Source organism: Gobio gobio (genome assembly GCF_949357685.1).
Source record: "Gobio gobio genome assembly, chromosome: 23".
Classification (NCBI taxonomy): domain Eukaryota; kingdom Metazoa; phylum Chordata; class Actinopteri; order Cypriniformes; family Gobionidae; genus Gobio; species Gobio gobio.
In genome coordinates, this window is record NC_137119.1 from 38389645 (window position 1) to 38403154 (window position 13510).

Consider the following 13510-nt stretch of genomic DNA (forward strand, 5'->3'; position numbering starts at 1 on the left):
ATACCACAGCACACCTTCAGGGATCTAGTGGAGTCCATGCCTCAACGGGTCAGGGCTGTTTTGGTAGCAAAAGGGGGACCAACACAATATTAGGTCATAATGTTATGCCTGATCGGTGTGTATAAATATATATATGGTAACACTTTAGTTCAGGGTCCAGTTCTCACTATTAACTAGTTGCTTATTAGCTTGCATATTACTACTGGATGTGTATTAGTACTTATTATTAATGTATTATTTTGCACCTAAACTTAACTACCTTACTATTAAAATGAGTAAGTAGGGGTTACTGAGGCAAAAGTCATAGTTGACAGTTAATAGTGAGAATTGTACCCTAATCTCAAGTGTGACCATCTATATTGCTTCGCATTACAGCAGTGAAACAGCTTGTGGAAATCGTTACATGGTGTTTTATGTGTGAAGTCTTGTGTGATAACTCCTGAGAGACATCACACGCTTTTGAAAAACAATTGTGCGTTTTTCTATTCATTTCTCTTAACACCTCTTTTTCACAACTATGTATTTTACACCATGGGCATAGCACTAAATGCAGAAACATGTTTACGCAGTACAACGGTCAAACTACACCCTTTTTATGCACTAGTTGAAAATGTCACTATTTTGTCACTGAACTTCTAAAGTTGCTTTTCAATTCTATAAGTTACAAATGAAAATGCATGTGTTTCAGCTGTATGAGGTAGAATCTCTTGACCTGAAGGTGTACGTGGACGAGTCTAGATTTGAACCTCACACAAATTACATAGCGCGTGTGAGATCGCGGCCGGATCAAACGGATTATAATGGCGTGTGGAGTCTGTGGGCCCCTGTGTTTAACTGGAGGTCAGGGGACATTCACAGTGAGTCAGTTTGCATCGCACACAAACAATAGAAAAAGGAGAGACAGTATATATGACAGATGAAGTTAAATACTCATCTCGCTTTGTGTGTTTAAGAAGAGACGCCGGAAACATCTTTCCACATTGCCTGGTATTTTCTTCCTTTGCCATTCCTGCTGGTCCTTCTGTCCTGTATCCCATACTCCAGGTGAGAAACATCCTGAAATGCTTTAATTTCTTCCGTCTGTTTTCATGTAAGTAAATGATGGATGTTTGTGTTGTAGATGGAGAAAGCGTGATTATATACCATCACCAGCCCCTTATTTCAGAGACTGGGATGTAGATATTCAGGTAACTTCCACCATATATACACCAAAACAGTTTACATAGGTGGCGACATGTTACCGTGTTATCATTTTAATCATTCACTCAAATGATTCATTCAAAAATGCTGATTCATTCTGGAACAAAAGAATCAAAATGGTTTAGCATAGTGAATCAGGGTAAGACAAAAACACTTTTTGGAAGAAGGATTGATGACGCATTGACTTATTATTTCAATTTAGTTTATTTTGAACCAATAAAGTTTACCAATAAATGAACTGTTGTATGAATGAACTGTTTGCCAACGTAACAGTTGAAGGCATCAATGTCTGTTGCACAAGTTATGCCTAACGTTTAATACTTTAAGGCCCGGTTTCACAAACAGGGATTAGATTAAACCAGGATTAGGCCTTAGTTCAATTAGGATATTGAAGTAGCTTTTATAAACATGCCTTAGAAAAACATTACTGGTGTGCATCCTGAGACAAAACAATGGCACTGATATATTGTCAGTACAAGTTTCTTTTAGTGAAAACAGTTTAAACTTGCATTTTAGTCTGGGACTATCTTAAATCTTGTCTGTGAAACCAGGGGTAAGTGTTTTTTTAAAAGCCTAAGCAATAATAGTGATGCTTGATTGTAATTCAATTGTACACATATTGCAGCAAAATCATATTGTTTCGTGGATGAAGACACTTAGAGACTCTTTTAGATCAGCATTCCTGGAAATCTTTTTCTTGAACAATGTTAAAAATCGTTTTCATGAATTGAAAGATGCTGAAATAAAATAAAACATAAATATTAGACTTGAAAAAGTTCAATTGAAATTAGAAATGTTGCTTATGCAACTAACTCAAACCAAAAAACACTAAAACTACTTAAAATGAAAACAACGCTATTTCAAATCTAAAAAAAATACTTATAACGGTACATAAAGGAAGCTTTTTCAGATCAGATATGAGAACGATATCAAATATGGTTTTAGCGGTGTGTTATCAGATATAAGATATCAAACACATTTCTGACTTTGCAAACTCATTTGGGGATTACCAGAGGATTAGCTTATAAAAATTAGCTTTTAGATTTATGTTGAAGTCCCCCTGGGGTCAATAATTGTATCCCTTAAAACTCATCTCTGATCACCATAATGACATATTTAAAGTTTTTTCCTGTGAAAAAAAAAATGTCTTCATGCCTTAAAATAGCTTGAATGTAACCCAACACTTGTCTGGCTATCACCAGACCAAGCTCAATTTAAGATTGAACATTGGTCTGGGGAGTCTGCTCTGTATTTTCTACTGCACAAGAGCATAATTGACAAATGACTCTATGCAATTGGATAGTCCTTCAATCAATCAGACCACAAGAGGCTTGATCAACGGGCAACGACCCATCGCTTCTCTATCCGTCATCGTTTCAAACCCTCCAATTGGCCCTTTTCACATTGACGTCAGAAAACTTCCGCCTTTCCTCAAAGCAGTGTATACGCACTTCCGTTTCACCGTACACTCAAAAAATAACTCTTTGAATGAACATAAAAAAATCATGGAAAGTATTTCCACATGATTAACTTGCTTTATTTCAGCATTATGCAATTCTGTTATTCCAATTTAATGTACTTACGTTGGGTCAACTTAATTTATTAAGGTTGATTCAACTTATTTACTATGGTTAGGCACAGCTTAATTTAATAGTGTCTGTCAGCCCAACTAATTTGCAATGTTTTGGACCAACTATATTATTTAAGTTAGCCTAACAAAAGTGCTTAATGCTGAAAGAAAGCCATTTAATCACATGGAAATCCTTTCCATGATTTAATTACATTAATTCAAAGAATAGTCCATTTACAAAACCTTTTACAAGATTTTATTGACTAGTCAGAAGATGGTTTTGTTACATCCATAGCACACCCAGAGTAGTTTGTTTTTATTAAAACAACTTTAATAGTTATTGTCCTCACCCCAAGCAAATGCTCTACACTTCACCACAATGGTAACCTCCAAAAACACTAACATAACACAAACTTTTTAAATACCAACATAACAAAACATTAAGCATTAAAAAGTCTCTACATTTTCTCATCTTGTTAAAAATGCATCAAATTGCACTTTATTTAAACATTTACTCTCCGAATTCAGCCCCTTTGCAAAGCATGATGGGAAGTGAAAATCTTATTTCTTTGGGTTACCTGATTGACATGTTATTCCAAAATGAAAACATCAAGTTATGTCAAAGAGTAACTGTTTTAAGTCAGTTTAACATGAATAAATTACATTTGAACCAGAAACCTTATATAATGGTGTTAAATCAAGATAAATTGCTTAAATAAAGTGAACAGCATCATAAATCTTTTTTTTTTTTTTGAGTGTACTCACGTTGGATACTTCAGGAGAGTGCCAGAACTGGCTACCTAACAACTCAAATAAAGTTTAGAATAATAATGTTTACGTATTTACAAGGTTTTATATTTTAGTTTCGTTTAATAACGTTAATGATCATTTCCAGTTTACCCTTCTTTAACATGTAGCCTACATTAACTGGATGGGGAAATTTATTCAATTCATTATTTTCCTCAAAATTCTACAAACAACACCCAAAAAATGACAACGTGAAAGACGTTTGTTTGAAATATTTGCAAATTTATTAAAAATAAAAAACTTTCATATACATCATTATTCACAGCCTTTTCCATGACACTCAAAATTGAGCTCATGTGCATCCTGAAAAGTGAAAGACTATTGTTCTGTTATAAATAAAAATGTTTCAGTCTGACAACGCCCTCTCACCTACAACTACATTCGAAACTATTCCAAAGCAATGTTTTGGTGAAACCAATTACCGACTTTTATCTAACGACACACAATCTATAGCTAACATCGGAATTATGGAACCACAATTACAATATTGCGTTCTGTGTTGCGCTAAATTAATCAAGAATATAAGGACTTTTTCTATTTGCAGAAGAGAAAGCTAACAACTACCGGTCCATTATTCGAACTCCTCCACTATACGCTGAGCTGGAAAATACATGCTTGCCTTTTATAATCAAACAGGTTCTGTTCAATGTATTTTTATCCTTTATCAAGTTTAGAACGTGTTGTAAGCGAAAATTTGTCTGAAAGACGCTGCACATCATCTTAACGTATTTCTGGCAGATGGACTGTGTAAAGCTGCGTTCACACTGAACGCGAATAGAGCCGCGAGTGATTGGAAATTTTTATCTGGCGTTCTCAGAGTTGTGAGATCCAGTCGATCAGCAGCGCTCGTTAACCCAGGCGAGAGCAGCCTTTCCTCAGCTAGTCCTTCTAGCATTTGCCGCTGGCTCTGATGTCTCGGGGCGATCTTTGGTCTCATGAATCTATTTGCTTGCCAAATCGTTTTGACTGAGGGCAAAGTGAAGTTTCATAACTTTATTTTTGTAGGCTATTTAACTTTAGACTGGGTTGTGTTTTAGGAATTATTTAATTTTATTACAGTGATAATCATATATAGCCTATGTACACTTTCTGAACCACATGTTAATTTGTAGGCCTATATTTTTATTTTATTTTTTAAATGTAAACGAAAAGAGGCATGGTTGTTTTATATTTCGTTTGTTATAAATATACATTCAGTGAAAATTATCCGGGTATGCGTTGCCTGAACCACATTTGTGTGGCTATTAATGTTTCATATTTTTTTTAATGCAAATGAAAAGAAGCAGAGTGGTGTTTTATGACATATTTCGTTTTATTGTACAGGAGTAAGAGCGAGCTGTCATCCAAGCGCAGCTCCTGGAGCGCCTTGAACACGCGTCTATTTCGCTTCAAACGCTCGATTTCAATGCGCGTCCAATTCGCTGCGGACGCGTGAATGGATTCAAAATATTCACGCGTCAAACTAGACGTGGTAGACGCGATTTTGACGCTATATTTGCGTTTGGTGTGAACGCAGCATGAAACTCCATAACGTTTCACTATGCTGGCGGAAGTAATCATACACGGCTCTGTGTCGGAACGGAAGTTGCGTGACGTCATGTGAAAAGGGCCTATAGCGCGCCAGGTGGATAAGCCAGTCTGTGATTGGTTCCAGCAAAAGTGTAACAGAAGCAGTAGAAATGAATGTACAGGTTTAAGCTTGGAACATACTCTGCAAGAACAAGAAATTTGTTCGTTTTCTCGAGGTGGCAAGAACAAGAGCAAAGTTCGTTCTGGCCAGGACATTCCATACTTCACGAGAAAAGCAGGTGCCGAACTTCTCCGTTTCTCCTCATTAACCCCCCTCACTTTAAAATTCTGACCAATCACACAATAGTTCTCGGACACCCACAAGAAAAAAGTTCTGCTCAGACGATGGGTCGAGAACGAGCTGCGAGAACTCCCAAACCAGGGCTCCGAGAACAAAATGACGTCGCAGCCCTGGGAGCGAGAACTTTTTTCTCTGTTCTTGCGGAGTATGTTGCTGCCTTTACCCAGTCTAACTCAACACCCTTGCTTCATATAGTATACGTGGCTTCATGAATATACAAATTAGCCCCGCCCCCACTCACTCACAAGACCTCAGAGATCCACTCGCTCAACTTTACAGAGTAAACGCTGCACAAAGGTATCGCTCTTTACAAGATAATGTGTTGCTAATGTTACACAAACCATGTTCCCGTTCGTCATCTTAGAGTCAGACAGCTGCCTTCTAAAATCAGCATTTAGAAATGCTTTGAACAACATAGAACGTCAGTGGAGAAAGGCATAACATCATAATATACAACCCCAAATCAGAAAAAGTTGGGACAGTATGGAAAACGCAAAAAAAAAGAAAACAAATAAGTGATTTCTAAATTTACTTTGACTTGTACTTCATTGCAGACAATATGAACACAAAATATTTCATGTTTTGTCTGGTCAACTTCATGTCATTTGTAAATATGCATCCTTTCCTGTCATTCAGACCTGCAACACATTTAAAAAAAAGTTGGGACAGTGAAGCATTTACCGCTTTGTAATGTTGCCATTCCTTTTCACAATACTTAAAAGACGTTTAGGGACTGAAGACACCAAGTGATGAAGTGTTTCAGGTGTAATTTTGTCCCATTCTTCCTGCAAACAAGTCTTAAGGTGGGCAACAGTACGGGGTCTTCATTGTCGCATTTTGCGCTTCAAAATGCGCCACACATTCTCTATTGGAGACAGGTCGGGACTGCAGACAGGCCAGTCAAGTACCCGTACCCTCTTCCTCCGCAGCCAGGACTTTGTAATGTGTGCAGAATGTGGTTTTGCATTGTCTTGTTGAAATATGCATGAACGTCCCTGGAAAAGATGTCTTCTTGAAGGCAGCATATTATGCTCCAAAATCTCTATGTACTTTTCAGCATTAATGGTGCCTTCACAGAAGTGCAAGTTACCTTTGCCAAGGGCACTGACACAACCCCATGCCATGACAGACCCTGGCTTTTGGACTTGTTGCTGGTAACAGTCTGGATGATCCTTTTCTTCTTTGATCCGGAGCACACGGCGTCCATTCCTCCCAAAAAATACCTGAAATACTGATTCATCTGACCACAGTACACGTTTCCACTGTGTGATGGTCCATCCCAGATGCCTCCGAGCCCAGCGAAGTCGACGGCGCTTCTGGACACTGTTAACATGGGGCTTCCTTTTGGCACAGTACAGTTTTAACTGGCATTTGTGGATGTTACTACGTATTGTGGTACTTGACAAAGGTTTGCCAAAGTAGTCCTGAGCCCATGTGGTGATATCGCTTATAGATGAATGACGATTCTTGATGCAGTGCCGCCTGAGGGATCGGAGATCACGGTTGTTCAGCTTAGGCTTGCGCCCTTGTCCTTTACGCACTGAAATTCCTCCAGATTCCTTGAATCTTTTAATTATGTTATGCACTGTTGAATGTGAAATATCCAAATCTCTTCCTATCTTTCTTTGAGGAACATTGTTTTTAAACATTTCAATAATTTTGTCACGTATTTGTTGGCAAACTGGCGATCCTCGGCCCATCTTTACTCCTAAAGGATTAGACCTTTCTTGGATGCTGCTTTTGTACCAAATCATAATTACAATCACCTGTTGACATCACCTGTTTCAAATCACATCATTATTTAACCATTTTACCTCATTACTAGCCCTAAATTGCTCCTGTCCCAACTTTTTTTTAAATGTGTTGCAGGTCTGAATGACAGGAAAGGATGCATATTTACAAATGACATGAAGTTGACCAGACAAAACATGAAATATTTTGTGTTCATATTGTCTGCAATGAATTACAAGTCAAAGTAAAAAGAAATCACTTCTTTCTTTTTTTTATTTGCGTTTTCCATACTGTCCCAACTTTTTCTGATTTGGGGTTGTACATCATATACATAATTCAGCCACTATATTGCTAATTGCCTACCAGATTTTTCATATCAACAATAGTCTCAGTCTCAGGCGTCACGCCCACAGACCGTTGGCTGAACGTCTGATGCGTGTGGTACAGGAGTATCCAAGGTCATCTGATTGGTTGAATTCGAGACGAGTGTGTTGCGTTCTCAAACCCCCTCATTGAAGAAGAACACCGCCGTGTTTACAAATGTGACAACGAGCGCTTAGCAGGTTCAACTAAACGCTGGATTTTGAAAAGTATGTGAAGTCCACGGCTCCATTGTTGCAGTAAACTTGACATCGTTCTTGAATTAATAATTTATAGATGCACAGCAGTGCATAAAATCTTCATAAAATCCATCTATCTTAATGCACAAAAAAACATTGAAACTGTTATATAAATAGTAAGTGTGACATTATAAATACAACTTTGTTTCCCAACTTAAATTGGATATTAATGTTGGATGTATAAACCTGAAGAAGAACATTTTCAATTAAAAAAATGTTGTATAAGCAACTTTCACAATAAATGTATGTAATCAGTTTACAGACTGCATTAAGAATACCACCTTACAACCCCAGTGAGATATATGCCTTTATGCAGTCTGTAAACTGATTACATACATTTATTGTGAAAGTTGCTCATACAAATCATTTTTAATTGAAAATGTCCTTCTTCAGGTTTATACATCCAACATTTAAGTATAGCCAATTTAAGTTGGGAAACAATGTGTTGTATTTATAATGTCCATCCATCCATCCATCCATCCATCCATCATCTTCCGCTTATCCGGGGCCGGGTCGCGGGGGCAGCAGTCTAAGCAGAGACGCCCAGACTTCCCTCTCTCTAGCCACTTCCTCCAGCTCTTCCGGGGGAACTCCGAGGCGTTCCCAGGCCAGCTGGGAGACATAAGCCCTCCAGCGTGACCTAGGTCTTCCCCGGGGCCTCCTCCCGGTGGGACGTGCCTGGAACACCTCCCTGGGAAGGTGTCCAGGAGGCATCCGAAATTGATGCCCGAGCCACCTCAGCTGGCTCCTCTCGATGTGGAGGAGCAGCGGCTCTACTCCGAGTTCCTCCCGAGTGACTGAGCTTCTCACCCTATCTCTAAGGGAGCGCCCAGCCACCCTGCGGAGAAAGCTCATTTCGGCCGCCTGTATCCGGGATCTTGTCCTTTCGGTCATGACCCACAGCTCATGACCATAGGTGAGAGTAGGAACGTAGATTGACCGGTAAATCGAGAGCTTTGCCTTGCAGCTCAGCTCCTTCTTTACCACGACAGACCGGTACATCGACCGCATTACTGCAGAAGCTGCACCGATCCGTCTGTCAATCTCCCGTTCCATCCTCCCTTCACTCGTGAACAAGACCCCAAGATACCTGAACTCCTCCACTTGAGGCAGGAACTCTCCACCCACATTTATAATGTCACACTTACTATTTATCTAACAGTTTAAATGTTTTTTCATACATAAAAATAGATGGATTTTGGGAAGGGGGTCCCTCATAAAAGGTTCATCATATTTGGGGGTCCTTGGCATCATAAAGTTTGAAAACCCCTGACTTAGACACACAACACCATTTTCAACTAAAACATAAAACTCTCAATGCGTTCCGACCGCTCGTCCGCACGGCAACAGCGCCCGGCGGCTACAGAACACAAACCCCGAAACAGGTTTTGAAATAGTTTTGAAACGATACCGTTATCATCTTCGTGTAAACTTAAAAAAACCTTAAGCATTATGTGTTTAGTCTATAGGCAAGCACGTTTGAATACGTATGTGCGCAGGCGCATAGTTTTTCTTTACAAAATGACAAATGACTTGCCTGCATTGCATAATACAGCGTTTTTAGTCGCTTCAGTAACATTTGTACAGAGAGGAAGTGAGGGAAGCCTTCACAACTCGTTGACACGGTCTCTGCTGACAGGGCTGCGTTGTGGTCGTGGTAGGTTCACTGCAGTTTTAAAGGGATAGTTCACCCAAAAACGAAAATGTGATGTTTTTCTGCTTACCCCCAAGGCATCCAAGATGTAGGTGTCTTTCTTTCTTCAGTAGAACACAAATGAAGATGTTTAACTCCAACCATTGCAGTCTGTCAGTCGTATAATGTCAATGGGGTCTAATTCTATTAGAGTAAAAAAAACATGCACAGACAACTTCAAATTAAGTAGCAAAGTAGCCATCGATTCATCAGGTCAGCGTTTTGGATTGGAATTCTATGAAATATCATTGTATTACCTGGTCTCCCCTGTTTATTGTCGCAGTTCTTTACAATACAGCGAACACCCATGATTGTAAACTATCTAGTAATTACTGACTCTATTACTCCAACTCTGAGCGAACTCTCTCCTCTTCACCACGCTGCTTCTCAGGTGCTGCGAGCAAATCCCTCCGCAGAAGTAGAGCAGTGCTGCGCCTTCTGAGAATATAGTCCCCAGTATGTATATGTTTATAAGATGGCTGTCTCATGTAACCTTGTTATTTGTACACGCTGTGACTATACAAATCATCACAACATGTAAATAGGAAAATGTTGGCGTTATTTTGTCACTTATTGAGCAGTAGGCTAGCTGGAGCCATTTACCTCTAGTCTTTGTGCTAAGCTAGGCTAGCGGGGAGGTGCGTTAGACAGAGTTATGGCACGCACGGAGATGAGAATGGTATGTATGGACTTATCCAACTTTGGGGAATACAGTGAATAAGCCAAAGTCCCAAAAAGTTGGCGTGTTCCTTTAAGGAGAAAACACACCTTGCAATGGTGTTGACTTATGAAGTTGCACGTGGTTTGTCTTAAAGCAAATTAATAACACCACATAGACATATAAACAACAGTAAAAAACTCGATTTTCACTCTTAACGCGATTGTGGTCAGTGCTGGACGAACATGTTGGAGAAAGCCAGACGCTAGTCTGCAAATAAATCATTCATCGATCACTTGCTTCACAGAGAAACACTTCATGTTACTTCACTACTTTATGTTTCTCAAATGAAAAGGGAATCTGAACTCAAGCCTCAGATAGGAATGTGGTATTCTGTTTACATGTAATCAATGATCTTCATTCTTACACTGTTTGGCTGACCTTGATAGATATGGTTAGTTTAATGATGGTTTCTGGGGTTAAAGTGAATTTGATCGGAAGTTTTGCATTGGTGGTGTTACTTAGTGTGACATTTCATCTTACACCTTAACCCTATGATTATTCAGGTAGGGTAAGGATAGTCAAATCTAGCCTAAAGTCCTTCAGGAATGACGTAGAAGACTGCCTTGCAGTCATTCTTTTTTGAAGCTCAGTTTGTAGTTATATGGCCTTTCACCTTCTCCTATGCTATTTGTCGGTTGTCTTACCTTCTTTACTGTTGTTTTCTCTAATCTTACTTTCGCTTGTAGTTTTAAAAACTTCTCTTCACCCCCGTGTGGCCTCTCTTTAACCTTTGTGGTTAGTTGCAAACATTACATTTATAATTGAACACATCGCTCATTTGATCCTGTTCTACAGGAAGTCAAGTACATGCGTTTATACTCCACATCAATATCAGAATTTCAAGCATTAAGTACGTCTTATAAAATAACATTTCTTTGAAACGGGTAAATAGCAACATCAAAACAGTGGAACAGTTGATCCTGCTGGTTCTGACACCAAATGAACTATAGCATTGACATAATGGTAACGGTCTGTACGTGTGTGTATTTTCAGATCTGTTCAATGCTGTCTAAAAAGACGACAGCTGTAATGCAGGGGGAGGAGTCTCTCCAGATTGACATTTTGACAGAGAGCACAGACACGCCCCCTCAGCTGACCGCTTTTGTTTATGAGACGATGGGAACGAGCAACCAGGATGACCCAACGCCCCAATCTCCCAGCATGCCCCATTCTCCTGTGGGGTCAGAGGTCGACTCGGGCTGTTGGATTCGTGATTTTGTAGCAACAGAGAGAGGAAGCATCACATGCAGCGAGGACTACTGCATTCTCTCCAACTCACACACTTATTCCATCTAACACTACCGGTCAAAAGTTTGGGGTCAATATGATTTTTTTGTTTTGTTTTATTCCGCAAGGATGCCTTAATTTGGTCAAAAGTGACAGTAAAGACATTTATAACGTTACGAAATATTTCTATTTCAACTTTTGAACTTTCTATTCAATCCTGAAAATCATGTAAGAATCCTGCTGAAAATTCAGCTTTGCCATCACAAGAATAAATTGCATTTTAAAATACAAAACTATTCTTTTAAATTGAAATATTTCACACATTTACTGTTTTTACTGTATTTTTGATCAAATAAATGCAGCCTTGGTGAGCAGAAGAGTCTCAAAAACATTTAAAAATCTTACCGACCACAAACTTTTGCACGGTAGTGTAAATGTGCAAAAGTTTGGAAACAAGGCTAATTTTGAGCGATCTTCACATATTAGCAGTGTTGGGTGTAATGAATTACTAAGGAATCAAATACTTTAATTTTTAAGGGAAAAGTTAAGTTAGCCTGAAAAGCCAGACCCACATCAAGATGTTGGGTCTGGAAACTCACCATTGACAGGGCCCAATCCGAGGGGCGGGAGAAACAGTTGTCTTCTGCACGCAATTGGATAGCGCCACAACAAACCAGAGCAAAGAAGAAGGTGAAGCCGAGCTAACGTTAGTTGATAGACTTTCGCTGTATCCGGTCGGCAAAACTTCGAACATATCTTCTTTTCTTCTCTTCTTCTTTTCAGTGCCGTTCTTTGTTCTTTTCTCAAAGAAAAGCTTAACTCCAAGTCTTCTAGAGTCGCTGTTCGTCAGCTTCTTTGTTTACGAGTAGCACGCAGAACCTCCGCAACTGTCGTGCCGTGCCGTCATTATGTTAAACCCGCCCACCGACTCTACACACGCTGTGATTGGCCTGACCAGAGTTTGGTTTTTCCAGCTCTCAGGTCTACCGAGAGTTGCTAGACTACACTCGCGGCAAAATAAATGTTCTGCCGCTAGGGTGCGTCTAGATTTCTAGGCTAAAAGTAAGTAGGGCTGTGCAATTAATCGTAATTCAGATTTTAATTCGGCTTCCAGCGATTATGAAAACAAGATAATCGAGGTAAAACGATTATTGTGCCGCTGCCGCATTGTGTCCAGCACACCATCATTTCCTTCACAGCGGCGCGCTTTCGTTCCTCCCAGAGTTACGACACTCCCATTGACTTCCATAGGAACTGAGGAATGCGGGAGTAAAGCGTGTCATGGAGCGACCAATATTTCCAAACAACCAATAGTTCCAGCATTGAACCCCATGCATTTCAGTGCATCTCAAGCGCACTCGCTGGCAAATTGATGAAATTACAGCAAATTTTGAGATTTGATGGCATTAGTTGACCTCTCAGGAATATTAATAGAATTAATATTTTATGAAGCGCGTTATAGTTAAAAGGGTTAGTTCCCCCAAAAATGAAAATTCTGTCATTAATTACTTACCCTCATGTCGTTCGACACCCGTCAGACCTCCGTTCATCTTCGGAACAGAAATGAAGATATTTTAGTTGAAATCTGATGGCTCTGAAAGGCCTCCATTGGCACAATGGCTCGTTACACTCTCAAGACCCTTAAAAGGTACTAAAGACGTCGTTACAAAGTCCATCTCACTACAGTGGTTCTAAAATAACTTTATGAATCGGCGACAATAGTTTTTGTGCGCAAAAAAACCCTAAATAACGACTTGCATAGTGATGACGATTTCAAAACAAAGCATCATGAAGCTTGTCAAACCGCCAAACTGCTGAAATTTGGCGATTCAAACCGCTGAATCGACTCAGTGATTCATAACGCTTCGAAGCTTCATGATGCTTTGTTTTGAAATAGTCATCACTATGGGTTTTTTTGCGCACAAAAACTATTGTCGCCGATTCATAAAGTTATTGTAGAACCACTGTAGTGAGATGGACTTTGTAACGAAGTCTTTAGTACCTTTTAAGGGTCTTGAGAGTGAACCGTGCCATTGAGCCAATGGAGGCCTTTCAGAGCCATCAGATTTCA

General features: G+C 39.5%; 1 protein-coding gene across 1 annotated transcript in view; it reads left to right on the forward strand.

Moving 5' to 3' along the window:
* Positions 1-11656, forward strand: part of LOC307119768 (interleukin-4 receptor subunit alpha) — a 22111-nt gene extending 10455 nt beyond the window's left edge. The window contains exons 6-9 of the mRNA XM_079806292.1: positions 689-857; positions 954-1044; positions 1121-1187; positions 11206-11656. Of these exons, the coding sequence (XP_079662418.1) occupies positions 689-857; positions 954-1044; positions 1121-1187; positions 11206-11508 (630 nt within the window). The 3' untranslated portion in view covers positions 11509-11656. The remainder of the gene's footprint in view (positions 1-688; positions 858-953; positions 1045-1120; positions 1188-11205) is intronic.
* The last annotated feature ends 1854 nt before the right edge of the window (positions 11657-13510 follow it).